The 19,372-nt window shown below is 31.8% G+C and overlaps 4 protein-coding genes across 6 annotated transcripts; all 4 read left to right on the top strand.

The window, feature by feature from the left end:
* The first annotated feature begins 1,377 nt into the window (after positions 1–1,377).
* Positions 1,378–7,705, top strand: Angel (protein angel). 3 transcript variants are annotated; one of them, XM_076770084.1, is made up of 7 exons: positions 1,379–1,691; positions 4,045–4,173; positions 4,996–5,392; positions 5,452–5,630; positions 6,051–6,424; positions 6,584–6,830; positions 7,005–7,703. In XM_076770084.1, the coding sequence occupies exons 3-7, from the start codon at positions 5,035–5,037 to the stop codon at positions 7,398–7,400; spliced, it is 1,554 nt and encodes a 517-aa protein (XP_076626199.1). In that variant the 5' UTR covers positions 1,379–1,691; positions 4,045–4,173; positions 4,996–5,034; the 3' UTR covers positions 7,401–7,703. The 3 variants fall into 3 exon arrangements, with proteins under 3 accessions (XP_076626197.1, XP_076626199.1, XP_076626198.1); XM_076770083.1 differs by having other exon boundaries at positions 4,011–4,173; XM_076770082.1 differs by lacking the exon at positions 4,045–4,173 and having other exon boundaries at positions 1,378–1,691; positions 7,005–7,705.
* A 616-nt stretch (positions 7,706–8,321) lies between these two features.
* On the top strand, positions 8,322–13,834 carry Lamp1 (lysosome-associated membrane glycoprotein 1). The gene is made up of 5 exons (XM_076771063.1): positions 8,322–8,560; positions 11,392–11,834; positions 12,109–12,328; positions 12,478–12,699; positions 12,826–13,834. Exons 1-5 carry the CDS (start codon positions 8,512–8,514, stop codon positions 12,963–12,965), a joined length of 1,074 nt encoding a protein of 357 aa, XP_076627178.1. The 5' UTR covers positions 8,322–8,511; the 3' UTR covers positions 12,966–13,834.
* A 98-nt stretch (positions 13,835–13,932) lies between these two features.
* On the top strand, positions 13,933–15,768 carry LOC143344731 (EF-hand calcium-binding domain-containing protein 10). The gene is made up of 4 exons (XM_076771068.1): positions 13,933–15,010; positions 15,089–15,282; positions 15,364–15,528; positions 15,642–15,768. Exons 1-4 carry the CDS (start codon positions 14,912–14,914, stop codon positions 15,694–15,696), a joined length of 513 nt encoding a protein of 170 aa, XP_076627183.1. The 5' UTR covers positions 13,933–14,911; the 3' UTR covers positions 15,697–15,768.
* A 140-nt stretch (positions 15,769–15,908) lies between these two features.
* Positions 15,909–19,343, top strand: Metrn (meteorin). The gene is made up of 3 exons (XM_076771064.1): positions 15,909–16,931; positions 17,815–18,457; positions 18,989–19,343. Exons 1-3 carry the CDS (start codon positions 16,798–16,800, stop codon positions 19,202–19,204), a joined length of 993 nt encoding a protein of 330 aa, XP_076627179.1. The 5' UTR covers positions 15,909–16,797; the 3' UTR covers positions 19,205–19,343.
* Positions 19,344–19,372: the final 29 nt, after the last annotated feature.

Below are 19,372 nucleotides of genomic sequence, written 5' to 3'. Positions count from 1 at the left end.
GTGGAAACATCGAATTATTTTAAATGTAATTCAAAGCTTTAGAGGTCTTGAAACTTTAGATTGTCTTGAAAGTTTTATAGTTCTTGAGAAGTTCGATAATCAAAACAGTTTTAAAGTTTTATTTATTTATTAAATAAGTATTCAATGTCTTATATACGTTGGTACATAATGTATTTGTATTGCTTTTGTTCATGCAATTTTATTAACATTCAATATGAAAGAAAATTTAGCAAGATATAGTTAACATTAATGTACCTTTTTTTACTTAAGACTCTAAACTTTAACCTAGAATTCTTTATCTCCCTTTAGTATAATACATATTAAAAACGTTATTGTCTATTACTTTTCTTATCGTGGTTTTTATTGAAGTGCCCCTAAGAAAAGGCAACCCAATGCTCGCATGAATTGCGATTTTACAATCCGTGACCTTCCCTCACCAACATACTTTAAAGCGCGGAAATCTGCGAAGTTGGAATTATAGTAACTAATTACCAATATGTGATATGAATCGATTCTAAAATCGATTTATATTTTCAAACAAAGTGAATAATGTATTAATTTTTAATATATTATTTAAATAAATGGATTTGTCTAGAAACTGCTCACATAATTAAATTTGCCGCCCGAAAAGATAAAATTCCATCGAAAACGGCGACACAGTGACAATTTGTCACATGCTCCTCTGTTAAATTTTATACCATCAGTTAAAGGACAATGCAGCCTTTAAAATAATCTCACGAGAATGTGATAACGAATATGTTTATTATTTTAGATGATTTATAATCAATTACGGTTAGATTCATGAATTTAAGCAGATATGAAATAGGCGACACTCGCTTTATGAATTTATGTAAATCCGACAATGGATAATTAAATGTCAATAAAAATTAACTTAGTAGTATATAGAAACTTGACCGATAGTTTCATTGGTCAAATAAGGTATTTTCAAAAACGAAATCCAACTTGATTTGAATACACAATCTGAGTTCATTTCTTTTCAAGATGCTTTACACAATAGCCTTTTTATGTGACATTTTTCTCTGCTTTATGCTTTTGCATACATACCTTTACTCCATCTTACATAATAATATATGCACTAGCAAAAGAAAAATACTTTTTTTAAGAATCTTAATTATCAATGGAAAATTTTGCTGGAAGAATTGAAATTAAATCAATTTGATAGAAATAAAAGTCGATTTAGTATAAAAATCATAGAAATATCGTTTACACTAAGTGCACATTTGTAATAATTATTTCAATGTAAAAATAAATTTCTGTCTGTTAAATATTATTAGATCTTTATCAAATACGAATAATGAATATCTATATATAATAATATTATGTATATAATATTACAATGTTATCTACAACATCATTTGTTTATTAGGTAACAAGCTTTGTGAAATTATAAACATTCAAACCAATTGGATAATTATAGAATTTGAAAACGGATCATTGTGTGAACTGCCTATTGTGCACCGTACCACGTTATCTGTTTGGCTATATGCTACAGAGATATTCCTACCTTTACTGACAACGAGTGACATAACCTAACCTATGCACCTACGCACAGTCATGTATTAATATCTCTTCTACTTTGTAAATAAATGAATACAGTAAGCAGGTTGTTACGGAGAATTCACAGAACGGGTCTTGAGATCTCTTGTAAACTCTACCGTCGTGAAGCTAAGGTAATTATTTATCGCTTGATTCTTATTTCTCTTTTATTATTTATTACGTGTTATTTTGCATTGCGCAATGAGATTAATAATTCTTTTTCTTTAATTATTTTTATAATTTTGTGACATTCTTTATAAAAAGTGTGTACAGTACAAATTTACTGTCTAAATTCTCAATTCCGTATTTATCATTTTAATTCGAATGCTATATATATTTTCGTTGTTATCATTCATAATATTTGACGCTGTTTTATGTATATAAATGCATAGTTATTTCGGTAATTTACACAAATTTTCAAGGTTTTATCATTATAATGTTTTTGCGCAATACTTCACACTACAAATAAATTTTTCGTTATCTACAATTGAATTAAATTGTAAAACAATTATTATAATATATAACGGTTATGGTTCTATAATTCTATTCTAAAACTATGTAATATGAAATTGAATACTAATCATAAAACTATATGAAAAGATATCTTAATAATATTATGCACTGACAGAATTGTAAACTTCTGATTGATTTTTAAATCAGAGTATGATATCTCTTCTGTAAGTAATTAAAATCTTCATTTTATATTTTTGAATATATTTATATGTTCTGCAAATGTAAAATTGGGTTAAAAGTATTTCAGGATAATATATTCATAAATAACTTGTTTTGTATAATAGAATTTATAATAGTAATTGTTTTTAAAACAATATTATGTTTGGGTAATTAACATTATATAGATTTTAATTCTTATAGTGTAGTATTATGTAATCAAGTAATTATGTATGTGTGTTTTTTTAAACTATTAGTGATTTTAATTATAAAAAGGATAGTATACAATAAATATTATATACATATTGAGTTACTTAGAAAGTTTATGTTGATTTGCATTAGTTATTGATATGGTTGTTTGAAAATTGGAATTCTTAAAGGTTTTGGTAATTAATTTTAACATTTAATGCATTTGTTTAATAGTTAATGGAAAAGTATTAGTAAAATATATTCTGATATGTGGTGATACTAGTGAAATAATTATGTACAAATTTGGTTTTAAGTTATTAAATATTCTGCTTTGCTAGCAGCATTTCCTTGGTAATTATTAGATAAAAACATTAATTAAATATGAGCAAAACTATATGGTAAGACAGCAAACAATGTTATTTGTTATCTCTGTTAACATTTATCATGTTTAAGTCTTCTATGATTTCATTACATATGGTTTGTTGACCTGTATTTTTGTTTGCAATTTATTATGCATATGAAAATTATCATTACTCAAACAAATGAGTATAGGTAATACAAAATGAATAATCTACTATAATATTAAATAACAAAAGACCACAGTTTACACGTTCGTTGCGAAAAAAGATAGATTTACCTTCATATGTGTTGATTTTTTGGTGAGAATGTATTTGCTTTTTGAGACCCATTACTTTTAAGTCATGTTCAATTAATGTATAGTTATCAAGCAGTGTTATTTGTTTATGAGTAGCTGGTTTAGGATAATCTTAAATAAAAATTTGAATGAAGAAAAAGTTTATTTGAGGTAAGCAATATTTAATTTTTATCTTTTATTATGCACATCTTGTAATATTTATCATTAATGATTACAAGATAATTTGCACTCTTATTTCATGGGATTTAAAATTTTTTGCAGCCTTTACAGAGGAACTTTTTCCTGTCAAACATTTTCTGCCAGAAATTTATCTGTAACTTACGGGTAAGATTTCTTATTAGTTTTTTTATTGCATATTTTTATTTTGTATTATACGTATTTTATAATATTTATCAATAATGACTATAAAATAATTTAGATCAAATCAGAAATAAGTGCCTGCTACCTGAGTTATGATTGAGAACAGGAAACTTCTTGAAAATTGTTTTAAACTTAACTACAAAAATGCTGAGTACAAGTCAACATAGAATAGGACTTTGTTTATAATATTTTTTAATTTTTAATACTGTTGTTTAGATGTAATTACGATTACTAAAAAAAAATTTATAATATATATTGTTATTTTGATGAATAAATAATGTATTAAATGCATACCTTTTCTTTTTTATTTATCCCTTATTTAATGATAATATAAACAAATTTTATATTACAAAATTATAGATACTCTAGTGGGTTGCATTGTTTAAATTAGTATTAAAGGATTAAATAACTTTCCTTCCTTTCTATCTTTGAGAGGATGTAAATTTATTATACTAAAACAAATGAAAATTAAAGAAAAATCAACCGATTCTGAAGAAAAATTCATTTTCCATTTCGCAACGAACGTGTTAAGTATCATGTATTATTACTAATCACTTTTAAAGTTGACTTGCATCTACAGCTATTTGTGTTCTGCATTTCATGGATTTGGAAAGGGAGTATACATTATCAAATTTTTCTAAAAAATGGATCATTAATATGGAGAAATAATGTTAACAATTCAGTTAGCTGAAGTCATTGAAAACAGCAGTAGTTGAGGAAAGACATCAAGAATTATCTAGCAGGTAAGGTGTAGCATTTTATAACACTGCTAGGTAATATATTCAAATGACTGCCATCTTATACCATTCCACTTAAAAACCACACTTTACAATTTTAAATTACCATGTCTTTACAAACCATATAATGACAAATTTTAATATCATTTAAGAAAACTGAACTTGTTTAAAGACAAAATTTTCTGGATGAAACATTCATGATTTTTGTCCATCAGTTGAAGAATTAATAAAAATCCGCATAAACTTTCAAAGTAACTTAATTATTCTTATATTAACAGAATAATCATTATTCTTATATTAACAGAATAATCATTATTCTTATGAATTAACATTTTAAGATAATATCATTAAAGTAACACACATACATAATTACAATGGTCAACTACACAACTTCAAGCGGTATTTCTTCCAATAACAAATTCAACCGCGTGTTTATGAAATTAATTAAAAATTAAATATTTTTTTGAAGTAACATTTCGCAATTTGATTGAAATTATGATGTTCTAGTCACTAGCAATATTACTGTAAGACACAAATTTTAATCTGCAATATCCACCGTAAACCGTTTTATTTATCCGGATAATACCGTTATAACAATTTTATTTTTCTTAAAAAAATTAAGTTTAAAAATCTGCGACCCTTGTGACTGCGATTACAAATTAATTTAACCCGTGATAATATTTAAGTTGTACATCCTTTGTTTAAACCACACAAGTAATAAAAGTAAAATTAAATTTAAGTAACTATAGAAAGTAATTAAATATACTTAAACCTTTAAGGAGAATATTTAAAAATTGATATTAAAATATAATTTTATTGTGTTTGCAGAATTATAACTATGATACTATTTCAATTTCAACTCCTTATATGTCAGGAGTAGCAGTGAAGCCAGTATTTCTAAAAAGATTTTGTAAAAAAGTGTCAGATTCTCATATATTTATATCAACTTATGTGTGTTTGATGAAAACCATGGAAAACTCCACAGCACAACAAAAATTTAATCAAGCAGCAATGGATCCATATTTGGAAGCATATTATAATTCCAACAATAGTTGTGAAATGTCATTAAATTATGCAACAGAAAATATGGCATGTGAAAGTAATTCTCAACCAGTTGCTCTTGAGACAAACACATGTGTTGATGCACCAGTATGTTTGAAAGATAAGTATCTGGCTGATAGGCAATGGTATAAAGCAATGAGACAATGGAAACGTATAAAGAAAGGTAATGTTAGTATTTATACTATAAAACAAAAATTAAAACTCATTGTGTAATTATTCCAGAGAAGATGACCTCTAATTCTGAAGATTATTTTATTCTAAGACTACTTTCTTTCAACATTCTGGCCCAGTCCCTATTAGAAACTTATTCATTTTTGTATAAACATCATGACAAACGAGCACTATCTTGGAAGACAAGGAAACAATTTCTCTTACATGAGATTTTAGAAACACAAGCTAATGTTAGTTTCCATAATGAGCTACTAATTTTTGTACAATTTAGAATAATTTCTCGATCTAATACATAAAATTATAAGAAATTATATATTTTTCAAGAATAATTATATGTTTAACAAATAAAATAAACTTTATATTAAAAAGATATTAAGTCATTTACAATGACATTAATTCTAAATATAATCTAGGGATATAAAAAATCATGCATATATTCCTATAGTGTTCTGATAGTGTAATAGTATTATAAGCTGATTAGTAAAAGCGATCTAAACTATGTTTAAATAAATACAAAATGTAAGTTCGTGTGATTTTCACTTATATAGTTTAAAAAAACTTATAATTTCGAGATCTCACTTGTCAATGAGAGTATATAGATCATACAAGAAATAGTTTGATTTTGTTAACAAGTTTATCTGTTTCATTAGGTAATATGTCTACAAGAGATGCAAGAAGAACACTTAGAGGAGTTTCTGGTCCCATTCAGAGAATTGGGTTATAACTATTTATATAAAAAAAAAACAAACGATAAAAAAGATGGTCTGCTCTTTCTTTATCGCTCCGATCAATTTGTCCTTCTTGAATATGCAAATGTTGAGTTTTATCAATCAGGAATAGAACTCCTGAGTAGAGACAATGTTGGAATCATTGCAAAATTAGCAGTGAAAGAAAGTCCTGAAACACAGTTAGTGATTGCCACAACTCATTTACTTTACAACCCTAAACGAAATGATGTGAGACTGGGACAAATACAACTTCTTTTAGCAGAAATTGAGAGAATTGCGTTTTTGGAGAATACGTTGTAAGTAATTATTTTAATTAATTAATACATATATCGATGTATCCACATTACATGTATACATATTTCGATGTTCAGTTAGTTGCAAAAGAAATTTAATTCGTTACGAAGCTTATATAATACAAAATTTCGTGTAATCTTCAACTTGTAAATATGATGTAGGACGGGCGCCAAATATCTACCAATTATACTGGCAGGGGATTTTAATTTAGAACCATATTCCGGAGTTTACAAATTCATTACAGAAGGAATATTCGAATATCAAGGAAAAGGAAGAAATCTAGAGGAGACCGAGTTTCGGTCTCTTTCAAATTCATTAATTCCGCCTAGACTCTTCGTTACAGACAATTGTCAACATTTAAATATTTTGAAAAAAAGATTGCGTGGAGAAGGATCAGCTAGAGTAATGGTACGTTCTTTTAACGATAAATAAACATCAAAAAATGTGAAATTGTGAAAGATCAAATCATTATTAAACGTAATAATTCAAAATATTTAACAATTTTCGAATTCATATTTTCATGTTAATGTTAAGATGATGTTTCTATCATCATCGAAATTTAATTTTTGATATCATTTGCAGCTAGAAAATAGCGAATATCCTGCCTTAGAGGAAGATTCGTCGGATAATGTTTTCTCCATATATAGTGACGTGAATCCAGATATGACTGATCTTCAAATAATAGAAATTGTACCTGGCTACTGTGCAAAATTCTGTTCTGGCACTCTCACACATCCGTTCCATTTTCATAGTGTATATAAACACCAAACACTTGAAGGGGAACAAGAAGCTACGACTAATCAGGGAACATGGATTACAGTTGATTATATTTTTTATAGCAACTTGGAACCTCTTGAAAAATATAGATTACCAACAGCAGAAGAGTGCATCGCTTTGCCTACGATACCCAATTTTGCGTTCGGAAGCGATCATTTTTGTTTAGGTGCTACATTTAAAATAAAAAAAGCAAAACTGTAGAAGAGTTAATGTAACGGTTTATAATATTTTAAAAATTTTGGTATAAGTTTCGTATAAAAAAATGTATTAAATGTATGACTGTAGGAAATAATACACAAAATGAAAATGATATTTTGTTTAAAACGAACAGAAATTATTTTTATTTCTTTTTCTTTGGTAAATATGTTATAAGCAATTGTTTTATGTGAATTAAAATATTAATCTGTTGGTTTATCCATAAGATCGTTCGTTTTATTTATTTGTTATATCAAATGTCAATTTAATATATGTATTTCATTAGTTGAATGTATAAATGTAAACATTCGAATAGTTTCGTGCATGAGTTAGCTGCAACAAGGACCAAGTGTTTTTGCCATTTTAGAGTATTTTGTTATATCTAGTAATTTTAGTGACCATAAATAAATTTTCGATTCATTCCATTAATAATTTTTTTAAATCGACATTTAGACGATCGTTGCTGTGGCTAAAAGTTCTATTTGCGAATAAAGTTTGTTTAACTCTGAGAAAAATGGTAGCTGTAGTTCTTGATTTCCCGCTCATGCAGCAAAAATTTGTCACAGGATACAATGTTTAATATTTTATACTTTTAATATAATGATATCTCTTTGTTATTGATATTTCGTTTAAATTGTTAACAGAGAATGATTTGTCAATGTACCATTGTTTAACACTAGAATATGCTTGAATCAAAACGATGTGAATCAACCAGAATAGATACTTGAATACGAGCATAGCCGACTTCAGTAAGTAACTAGCCATGCTGAACAAGAAGCATTAAAATCGCGAGAGTCTGATTTTCTACTTGATAGAAAGAGTACGCAACATTTGTGCGTCTCTGTCTATCTAATACAAAATCGGACTCTCGCAGTTTTACTACCTCTTGCTCAGTATGACATGTTCTAGAATCGGCTATGATGCGAGTTCGATAAAAGTGTGTTTGCGAACGACGTTTTAAGAGACCACAGTGTTTCATTGAACTTTCTTACGTTTTATATCATACGCGACGTATTTATATATATTTTCTCAATCCATAATCGTAGTTTATTTTCTTAGTAATTGTAAAGTTTGAAGTGTGGTAATTTTTTCTTATAGAAAACTACGATTCTCAATAATGTCGAGGTTTCTGCTGCTCTTCTGCTTTACGTCGCTTCACGTTTTGGGTATGACTTCGACATTTATAATTTTTATATTTCTCGCAAGTAACAGTTGAGAATTTTTATTCTGTTGCAATGTTGAATTCTCTTTTCCCTCTAGTCCATATTAAAATATATAGAACATGCCTTTTTCATCAAACTTCATTTTTGTTAACGGTTTCTTTGTTTATTTATAATTAAATTATATGTTCTTTACTATTGTAAATGTATTTAACCTTTGCTGTCTATAAGCTTGCTGCTAGGAAATCAAAAATTCTTGGTAAATTGACAAGTCCTTACACAGGGACAAGCTTATGGTATTCATTCCTTTATGAAATAGAGACATGTAATATTGTGTCTGCGGGGTATGGCAGTTTATATTTAGGGTTAGTAGAAATTGTACATGCTAGACATTTCATAGTATATCAGCTGATTTATAAAGGAAATTTCTTGTGTCCTTGTATTTGGATTTAATTATAAAATTAATTAAATCAGTAATATACTTTAATGCAATTATTAATTTAAGTCTCTAATAAAGTATTGATAATAAAAGTTAACAATTCTATATGAAAACAACATATATATATATATGGATATAAAGCTGATTTTATACTAATTTTTTACACTGCGATAGGACTTGAAACTAATGACTCATGGCCTTGTAGGTATGGGAATAGTAATTTACATTTTTTATATTAAGGATTTAGCAAGGTTAATACATTCATTATCTATGGCCTCTAAATAGATCATTGTAGTTCTGATCCATATACCAGATATGTATCATATCTATGTGCATTGTTACTGAGATAGAATAACTGAACTTACAAGTAGAACCACTGATCAGGACCTGAACAGTTAACATTTCAATTTCCTGAAGTATACTAATAAAATATAAAAACTCAATCTAACTACTGAGATAATTACTTGCTAGATCAATGTTTCACTGCACAGGTTCAAGCATTGTTGAAACATTTTACTCATATTATTTTCATGCTGCTGATATTGTTCAGGAGTGGATACTTTACTATGTAGCCCATTCTTTGTCTATATCTTCTTAGAGCCCAGATATAAATTATATAGAAAATTTGTGGTTGGAAATATGTAAATGATTATGAGAAGATAAAATTTCCAAAAAAAAAATTCTGAAAGTTTGAAATAGTATAGAATTTTATTAAAATTTCGCGTAAATAAATTTTATATGCGAGTCCATTCATAACGCAAAATTTAAAATGCAGCACACGATTTCAACAAGTTTCTTTTATAAATGTCGAAGGTACGAATATTTATGAAACTGACTGTATATAAAAAGTGGGGTTATTTATCTACGGGGTGAGACAGAGGTTCAAAAATGAGATAGTGGTCAAGGTTCAAGCGTAGAGGTAAATAATAAGATCACTAAGGAACGGAACTTGGCATGTTTTGCTGTTCTTATAGAAAGAGGATATCATTATTGATAGATAAACATGGTAAAGTATATTTGGCATACAAGAATGCTAAACGAAGTATTAAATGAAACAAGTTTTCAACTGACGTACAAAGAGTACCTCAAAGTGTACTACTATCGTGTAGAAGGTAATTTTACGTGAAAAAGTAAATCGAAAATGACGAATAAAATGTTCTTTAAATGCCACTTTGCTTCCGGAAAAATCGATTTTAAAAATATACGTATACGTATACTTCATTGCGAAATAATGACGTAATGTCATTACGGTATTCGTCCGTACGGTTTTCGCTTATAGGAAAATAACCGCGTTCGAGAATATTTTTCTCTGTACAAACGTGAGCGGTAAAGTTTCCATCGCATGCAACCAGTGCAATAATCATATCCTGATGCTCGTGGTTGGTATATATCCTACCGTATCAATAAACAGATAAACGACCCAAGGTTTATATCGATAACGAAGCAGTGGAATGATAACTAATAAACTGCGACGCGAATCATGTTTGTAAACACGAGCATTACCGTTGCGAAAAATATACCTAGTCACTCACAGTGAAAATCGTACAGGTCGTATCGTAAGAAGTATTAACTCCGTACAATAATAGAATAAGTTTTGTCGAAGATAGATTACATAAAAATATACAGCATATTTATACAGTAAAATACAAATCTAATATGAAAAATTAGTTTAATACTTAGTAGGATAACTATTATTATCTATAAATGCCTACGATCATTGTGGCATAGATCTTTGACGATCGGTGAATGAACGGCGGATTCTTTTTTCGTAACCACTATATTTAACAGTAAATTACAGTCCTGATTTCTCTACTTATATTTTCGCGTGTCTCCGTCGACGTGTCTTCACCTACTCGCATGTTTTTTACGATACAACAGTACGATTTTCACTGTGAGCGACTGTATGCAAAGAAGGTGGAATTTAAGTACACGAATACATTTTCGATTTACTTTTTCACGCGTAATTATCCCACGCCCAGATAGCAATATATCTCGAGGGACACTCTGTATAATAATTCTTTAATTAATATCAAGAACTGCACAATGATTAATCCTTTGACTGCCTATCGTTCATACTTGGGGCCAAAAACTTAAAAATCATGTTTTTGCCAATTTCTCCTATCTTATTGCAAGAGAAATTTTCAAATAAATTAGAAACGTTTTAGTTGTCGAGGTAGATTGTATGCAATTTTTTGCATCGAAGCAATCGCGGAATTGAAAATATTGAGAAACTTTTAATTTACGAGAAAAATGAGAAATTTTTGAACCTGTTACGGGAGAATCCCTCCTTAAGACGTAAATCATTAAGATCGAGTTGTAAAGAGTTATATGTCAGCTCTTCTGTATATTACAATAATAAAATCGAATATTGTAATAATATGCCTTCTTTTTGCAACAGGTAACGGACAGGAGCACGCGTCTTCTACAATCACCGATCACCTTAATACTACCATAACACCACGGAACAATGGTGGCTTGGTACCGGATTCTGAAACAAATTTACCATTAAATAAGATAACAGAATCTGTAGACGGGGAGAAGACCAAGTTAAAATTAGAAGAAAGTACAACTACGATCCACAGTTCCCAAAATTCTTCGTTGTATACTACAGTCGCGTCGCCAAATATTACGACCGTTTCAACTTCTGCAACTGAATCAACTGCTAAACAAATTCCATATACTACAGTCAGTCCAACAAAAGCATCAGTGAACTCAGCGAGCACTACAGTGGCGACGTTTCCAAACCCTGGCAAATGGATGGTCAATGAAACCGATAAGATTTGCATTATAGTTCAGATGGCTGTGCAATTCAACGTTTCGTACATAGATGCTTCTAACAAGGTTTGTATCAGTATTTATTTATGCTGGATATTGAAATAAAGAGTAGGGATTTAGAAATCCTATAGATTGGTAACGCGCGTGCGGAACTGGAAGTTCCCGTTTCGCGTGCCTACCTTTTTTTCAAAAAATTATAGCTGTTGAACTAACAAACGGATGAGAATGAAACGGAAGAAAAATTCTACCGATCAAAGAAATAGTTTTTTTTTTATATAAAAAAGAATTATTTAAGAATATATACATTCGCACTAAACTGTTATTGACTACATTTTTTCAGACATCCTTCGAAGTATTTAATTTGCCAATAGATAATACAACAACCACAAATGGAAGTTGTGGTAATTTGGAGCAAGAACTTAAACTGATGTGGTCATCTCAAAATGGGACTAATAATGGCACCATGACACTACACTTTATGAGAAAAGAAAATGATACTGATTATTCTTTGCATCACTTGAATGTTACACTTCCACGAACAGATTTTCCAAAATTAGTTAGTAAGTATTGGTTAATATCTTCTAGACTCATTTGTACTATTTACTGTATATTTTAACTGGTTAAAATGTTTATAAATTGACCATGTATAATTCATTCATATTTGACTTCATGTGTTATATTTATTATACAATTCTGTAATTTTTTATAGATAAATCAAATTCGGTGGAATTGATGTACGAGCCGTCTGACTTTAAAGTTCGATTGTCCAATTCCTATAAATGCATGAGACAGCAAAGGCTGCACTTGATACAAAAGAATGATAATATTACCAATATTACCAATATTACCAATATTACTACTAGCTACTTAACTATATCAGATTTACGATTTCAAGCATTCAGAACAGATAATTCCACTGTTTTAGGATTAGGTAAGTTTTAAACAAATACTTTCCCTATCTATAACTTTGAAAACCTCCGAATTACTATACACTGTTGCTTAAAATTATAAGTTTAGTTTGTATTATTAATTATAATACATTATTATTCATTTTCAGCTCAAAATTGCATTGTGGACACAGAGGACATCGTACCAATTGCAGTGGGATGTGTATTGGCAGGATTAGTGTTTATAGTTTTAATTGCATACTTGATTGGTCGTCGACGAAATCGAGCTCTTGGCTATCTTAGCATGTAATTTCATGATTTTTTAATTTCTGCTTCTTGAATAATTAAGTCAATAATCTGTGTTTATATACTGCATGTTAATGCCAGAAAAATTATTGCTCTTATTTAAATCCCAGAAATTGCTGTTCAAGTGAAAGGCACGCCGAATTTTTAATTGTGCGTGTAGTGTCAATTATTCCTTCTTTAACCGATTGGGCGAACAGGGAATTTTGTAATAATTCTACTTTTAATTCTTAGGTACTCTTTCTTTTTTTTTAATATTCAAAAGCAATATTGGTTAATATATTTTGATAGTTTCATTATATGATTGATATTAAAGAATAAGTTCTCATTGTATAACGTAATAATTGCTCGCAAAACGTGATAAAAAGTATTTTTAGAAAATAAAAATTGTAATTGGAAAGTTTAAGAAGTAAGTGGACTATAATGAAAACAGTAAATATGTATAATTTGTGATCAACACATAATCATTCATAGTATTCTGAAGTTATAAAATTTGTTATTCATTTTTTCGAATAATAGACCCAAATTCAAAATTTACAGATACTAATTAATATAATATACATATAATGAATAAAATACATACAGTTTATTGTGTTAATAATTTAATGAAACTAAAACCACTTAAAAAGAGTATCATATTATTTACTTATAAAAGAATAATTTCCGAAAACTCAATTTTTCCTATAAAATTACGTCTATTCGTAAAAAAAATATGTATAATATACTTTACCACTTCTTCAGTAGTAATAATATCAATGGTTCTAGTATCAAAGAATGTTATATTACAATATAGCTTCGGGTTTTTAAGTATGAGCCTGTCTTTACGAATGAAAAGCTTAGTTGCTGAATAAATTACAATAAATATTTAAAAACAAAGTTTTTTGTCTTTAATTTATATTTTAAATGTATATATTCTTGCGTTTAATAAAACCCTTAGAAAATGAATTTTAATTACTTGTAAAATGTATTCAAGTTAATTCACAAATATTAAAGAAATACAAGAATAATTGTATTGAACAAGAAAACATAAGAATACCTAATGTAAACCTTTTCAGTACTTCGAGCACTTATGTTTAAGCGTTCTATTGATCAGTATAATCTGAGCATTGAAATCCTATAATCGTTTAATGATTATCTATCAACATTCTTTCCACGGCGAGTGTACATCGGAAAATAAAACTACGCTACTACATAACCTCAATATTTTTGAGAGCGAAATAGTCGCTCTTACACATTTTACTTATGATACTCGGATTTATATGATTCTAAGTAATGATTTTCTATTACGTATCATTCATAAACGAGTCACACTGTTGAAATGAATTTGTATTTTTTATCAAGGCCAGATGTTCTACCACACCATCACCGTACCGCTCATTTTTTAATTTGGTTTTGAAAGTAAACGCCTAAATGCTTATTCAATCAAATTTAGTTATTTTATACCGTACTCTGATAAATCTAGTACAGATATCTGTGATTATCATGGATAATTAAAATTGGACTAAATAACCTTTGCTCTTGTGGGAAAATGTCACCCACGTATCTCCAGGCTCCAGAAAGGGGACTCAGGAGAATGAATGAATGCATCCAGCGTAACGGTAACGGTAACAAAGGAACTGTTTATTGGAAAATAACTGGGACGCGTGGACACATCTGCACGCTACGAGATTCAAACAAAGGCTGGCTCGCCATGCTGCTTCACGCCGAACGCAACATGGCCGCTTCCCCCACTCTCGCAGCTAGAGTGAGAGAGAAGACCACAGTCCCTACGCTCTTGCTCCTTTAAGGCCCTCTAGCGGACACTTACTGATTTTTAACGTTATTGAGACGTCATTTAATGGCGCGCAATGCATATTTAAAGATTTTGTAACTTCCACTTCTATTTCTATACTTTTAGTTACAGTAAGATAACAGGAGACATATATATATATTCGAAATATTAAAAATTAAGAAATGGATAAACATCTCAATCATTCTCAAGACGATCGGACGCAAAAACAAAACTCGCAACACATTCTTCGCTTGGAAATGCTTGAGCAATCTGTTCAGAAGGTAAACGATTAATGCATTTCAGTTTTAATTGATAAATGTACAGGCTCTAGCTTTAATCGGCATGTTTATTTTCGGAAGAACATAGCCGAAACGAGACCCGAGGTCCGAGATTATTTGGAAGAGAAGAAAATTTTTGATACATTTCGTTTTTTAATCGGCCATTTAATCGTTAATCAACCGACGGATCCTATTCAATATTTATACCAGTTGCTCGACGATTGCATATTGTTCGGATCGGGACTCAAAGAGCCACGATTATTTTGGATGGATAGGTAGATACATACCTACATACGTCTTATAATTACAATACTACGGACACCATGAACAATTTTACACTTGTTTGTGCATTACAGACACGTTGATAGCATATTTCAAAGCTTCGATCTCAGTAGCTCAGGAGTTATATCTTTGGAATGTTATAGAACTGCTATGAAAATTTTGGGCATACGTTCTCATAACCCTTGTCCCGTTGAATGCGTACCAGGATACGTGGATCGACAAACATTCCGTACAGAGGCGTAAGCTTTTACTCCCTTCGTATAAATCTGACATTTGCCTTTCATATATTATCTGCACGCTCGAGTTAAATTAATGCTGGTTATGTAGTTAAAGAACGTTCGTCTCGTTTCAGATTACACAGTCTGGAAAATGAACTCGCGCATTCTTTCGGCAGAAATGTGTATTAGCATGTACACGCTAAACGTTATATGTAAAATTTTTATTTATTAATAATCGATGTATTCGTTGTATCCGTGCATTCGTTGGAAAAGCGAATCAATTCGTGATGGATTTGACCGACAGCGGTACTGTCGCAACAAGGCGTAGCAAGGAAAGAAAAGAAAAAGACAGGAGACGAGAAGAAAGACGCGCGAACACTGGTTGATAGTTGCGAGAGGAAGAAGGAACAGGTACGAGACAGCGAGGAAAGGGAGGCATCGAGAGAGAAAATCAACAGACGAAGCGAGGCGAAGCGAAACGAGTCGACTCGAGCTAAAGTAGACTAAAAGACTGGGGTAGCGAAGAATAGAGAGAGTAGGGAGAAAGGCGAGCAACGCAACGACATAGCCCGAAATAGTCGTGCTGGAGTTGTGTAAACGGTGACTATACCTATGCCGGGCACGCGGAAACGCTAAAATCGTTGTGTGTATTTGGATCGCGGTATAGAAAAGCAACCACCTTTCTACGCTTCGACGCAAGCATGATTCTTCGTATATTCTCGACCTCGTTTGTTGTACGTACGCGACCGTACAACCGCGCGACTCGAAGACGCAGTGTAGAAACGAAAGTGAGTGCTCTACTGCTACGACAGTGAAGGCGTGAGGTTCTCGACCGATCGAATTTTAAACGAACGAGTTTTGTTTTTCTGTTGTACACCGAGGTTCGATATCCGTCGCTGTTATGTTGTTATTTGTACCATAAATAGTAAAGATGATATAAATTTTAAATAAAGTACTGTTACCTCGTGTAATAACGGTGAAAATACGTTAAAAAGAGTGAAATACTAAAATTCGACCAACAAAAAAAAAAGAAAAGAAAAAATAGACTAAATACGGCATGCGTCGCGAAATCTATTCATCGATCGTAATCTTTCTACTTATACTCGTTGTTCCCTTCAACAGATTTTATGATTTTAACGAAATTAACGATGCAGAAAATGTACTTCGATCGCGGGGAATGAAATCGAATTCTATATCTTATTAGCGAACGATTGTAAGCGTTAATAAACCAGAAATGCAACTTGGAGCGTGCATCGCAATTTAGCCGACGCGATTCAGAATTAATGAAAAATGAGAACGCTTAGGTTCGTTGCCTGTTTAGTACTTTTGCCATCCTTGCTGCTACGTATTAGCATCGTGTCATCGGCCCCTACGTACGAACATGCTGCTTTCCAAGCCGCCGATCAATGTGACTGGATTGGAAGGTTTGTATTCTGTCTTATTGCATGCATATTTTCAACGAGCTTCGATTTCCAAGTAAAAACCACACGCAATACGATCGTTTCTAACACAAACTTGCCATACTACTCAACATACATCGATATTGGCTTAATTTTTATTACAGGAAATAACGTTACACGCGCGGTTCGTAAAAAATATAATCTCTTCTTTTTTGTACCTTTCATTCCACTCCCATATCTCGATTTTATTTTACCTTATATTTCTTTACGTATTAAACTCTCTAAAGTACTAGAATCTCTGCGGATATATCTACGTATCTACGAAATGCTTTTATAACGGAAAACGAAAACTTCAAGACTTTTATTAAACGTGAAACCAGTCGCACGACTTACTAACAAAACCGGTTTTCTTCGTCCAGTACAAGCGAACTCTAGAAGGATCGTACGAACTGACGTTCGATTTATCATCTCTCTCTTTCCTCAGTCAAAGATTGACTGTCGTATGCTCGCGTAAGCAGACATGCGCGCCACACAAAATGAGGGGGAGGGGGGTTAGGAGGGAAGGCTGCAGGCAGCATACCGGGAAAGAACAAGCAAAGAAAGACTGCAACTGTCAAGAACAATCAGGGCTTGAAAAATTTTCGAAAATAATTGTTTCAAACCGTTATGTAAAAGTTCTAGTCAAAATTGTTACGAAGAACCTAAGAGTCGAATTATATCGGTTTCCCCATAAATGTTTAAAAAATCTAAACATATGTTATAACAGTTTTCAAGCCTCAAAGACGAGTATCTTCGCGAGAAACATGTCGAATTAAAATATACGTACTCTGGAAATAAACAATGATCTGCTACTGATGAATATTCCTACGAAACGTAAATAATGTTTCTATGTTGTATCACGTTACAGCGGAGGTGGTGGCAGAGGTGTGCGACCCGTTTATCTACGATGCTCGAGGGGAACCGTATCTTGGCGGTATCCGCGCGGAGCTTTGCGCGTGGTCCTATCGCCTCCTGTTCTGACCGGATCCGTTTCGAAAGGACATTTCGAATTAGTTGAAAAAAGAGGCAACGACGGCAACGTTAGTACCAGCGACGTTTACCGGTTATCCGGATTTCGTACATGCACCAAGGTCTCCGGACCGGTAAGAGTATATTTGGAGACACGTGGGAAACTTCGATCGGTGTACTCGCCGAGAGACGGGAAGCACGAAGCCACGCATAGATGTTTCCGCGCGAAGAAACAACCCGCGGCGCTCTACATCGAAGCGGAAGAACCTCCCGTATCGGGCGAACGTCGTGACGCGAAATTACAATACGATTTGGAATTACGGTACCCCGACAGTGGGCGAGAAGGAAGAACGCGCCGATTTAACGAGGAGGAGGAAGAGGACTGCAGGCCGTGCTCTATGGACGAATTGGCCAAAGCTTATTGTCAAAGCGACTTGGTAGCTAGAGGTACAGTAAGCGCTGTTCAAAGACAACCGAACTTAGAAGCTGCCGAACTCGTCCTTGGAATAACAAAGACTTTGCGTCGAATTGAAGAAAATGAGGTAAAAACAACTTTTCACCTTGTTCGGTGTATACAGGGTGTTCGGCCACCCCTGGGAAAAATTTTAATGGGAGATTCTAGAGGCAAAAATAAGACGAAAATCAAGAATACCAATTTGTTGATTTTCGTCTTATTTTGGCCTCTAGAATCCTCTATTAAAATTTTTCCCAGGGGTGGCCGAACACCCTGTATATGTACGCACACTTGGTTGAAGAAAAGAACCTGATCCTCGAAAGAAAAATGGCGATCACTGAATCCTCATACACATTTCTTTTATAAAAACGGAATATTCCATGTGCACTTCTCCCCGAGTAATGAGATTAGGTCTTTTTTTTAACTGAGTGTATACACAATCGATCGTAAGAATAGTTATATGTTAATCTTATTACCCGTCAGAAGGTGTCAAGAGACATGACGCTTTCTTCGCTTTCGTTGAATCTTTCTCGTTTCTTGCTTCATTCTTCTGCACGACGATGATCACATGGACTACTATCTTCATGAATTATTTTTTTTTTTATGCTTGTTTAAACAGGGCAATAATGATGCGGACGTTACCGATTTGTACGACCGAAGAAACATTCGTGTAAGGGTGCCGACTGCCTGCGACGCTCGACACGGCCAGGGCGAGTTTGTCATAATGGCTAAACGAAGACTCGGTGACCTTGTTCTGGTTTGCGCGCCGAGGCTGGAAACTTGGGTAAAAACAGTCCGTGAATTAGAAAGCGCCCCATGCGTACTTCGAAGTTAGCATTTTGAAATTGTAACGAAAATTGTTGTAAATACATTGTACTTTCCTGTTCTATACGATACGAATATCGATCTCCGAACTGTGATATTGTTTTGTAAAAATTTTATCGTGACAAATATATAATATCTTCTCAGCAAAATTCTAGGATCATTGAACTTAATATTGCGA

This window comes from Colletes latitarsis, chromosome 8, assembly GCF_051014445.1.
Source record: "Colletes latitarsis isolate SP2378_abdomen chromosome 8, iyColLati1, whole genome shotgun sequence".
NCBI classification, from domain to species: Eukaryota; Metazoa; Arthropoda; class Insecta; order Hymenoptera; family Colletidae; genus Colletes; species Colletes latitarsis.
This window is presented reverse-complemented; position numbering and strand designations above follow the sequence as displayed.

Bases quoted from the DNA above. Each gene is read 5' to 3' on its own strand.
- Angel (XM_076770082.1), top strand. From the start codon at position 1,608: ATGAATACAGTAAGCAGGTTGTTACGGAGAATTCACAGAACGGGTCTT. The intron at 1,692-4,995 runs GTAATTATTTAT...TTGTGTTTGCAG, and splicing joins TCTACCGTCGTGAAGCTAAG to AATTATAACTATGATACTAT. The intron at 5,631-6,050 runs GTTAGTTTCCAT...CTGTTTCATTAG, and splicing joins TTTTAGAAACACAAGCTAAT to GTAATATGTCTACAAGAGAT.
- Lamp1 (XM_076771063.1), top strand. From the start codon at position 8,512: ATGTCGAGGTTTCTGCTGCTCTTCTGCTTTACGTCGCTTCACGTTTTG. The intron at 8,561-11,391 runs GTATGACTTCGA...TTTTTGCAACAG, and splicing joins TACGTCGCTTCACGTTTTGG to GTAACGGACAGGAGCACGCG. The intron at 12,329-12,477 runs GTAAGTATTGGT...AATTTTTTATAG, and splicing joins AGATTTTCCAAAATTAGTTA to ATAAATCAAATTCGGTGGAA.
- LOC143344731 (XM_076771068.1), top strand. From the start codon at position 14,912: ATGGATAAACATCTCAATCATTCTCAAGACGATCGGACGCAAAAACAA. The intron at 15,011-15,088 runs GTAAACGATTAA...TATTTTCGGAAG, and splicing joins TTGAGCAATCTGTTCAGAAG to AACATAGCCGAAACGAGACC. The intron at 15,283-15,363 runs GTAGATACATAC...TGTGCATTACAG, and splicing joins CGATTATTTTGGATGGATAG to ACACGTTGATAGCATATTTC.
- Metrn (XM_076771064.1), top strand. From the start codon at position 16,798: ATGAGAACGCTTAGGTTCGTTGCCTGTTTAGTACTTTTGCCATCCTTG. The intron at 16,932-17,814 runs GTTTGTATTCTG...ATCACGTTACAG, and splicing joins CAATGTGACTGGATTGGAAG to CGGAGGTGGTGGCAGAGGTG. The intron at 18,458-18,988 runs GTAAAAACAACT...TTGTTTAAACAG, and splicing joins GTCGAATTGAAGAAAATGAG to GGCAATAATGATGCGGACGT.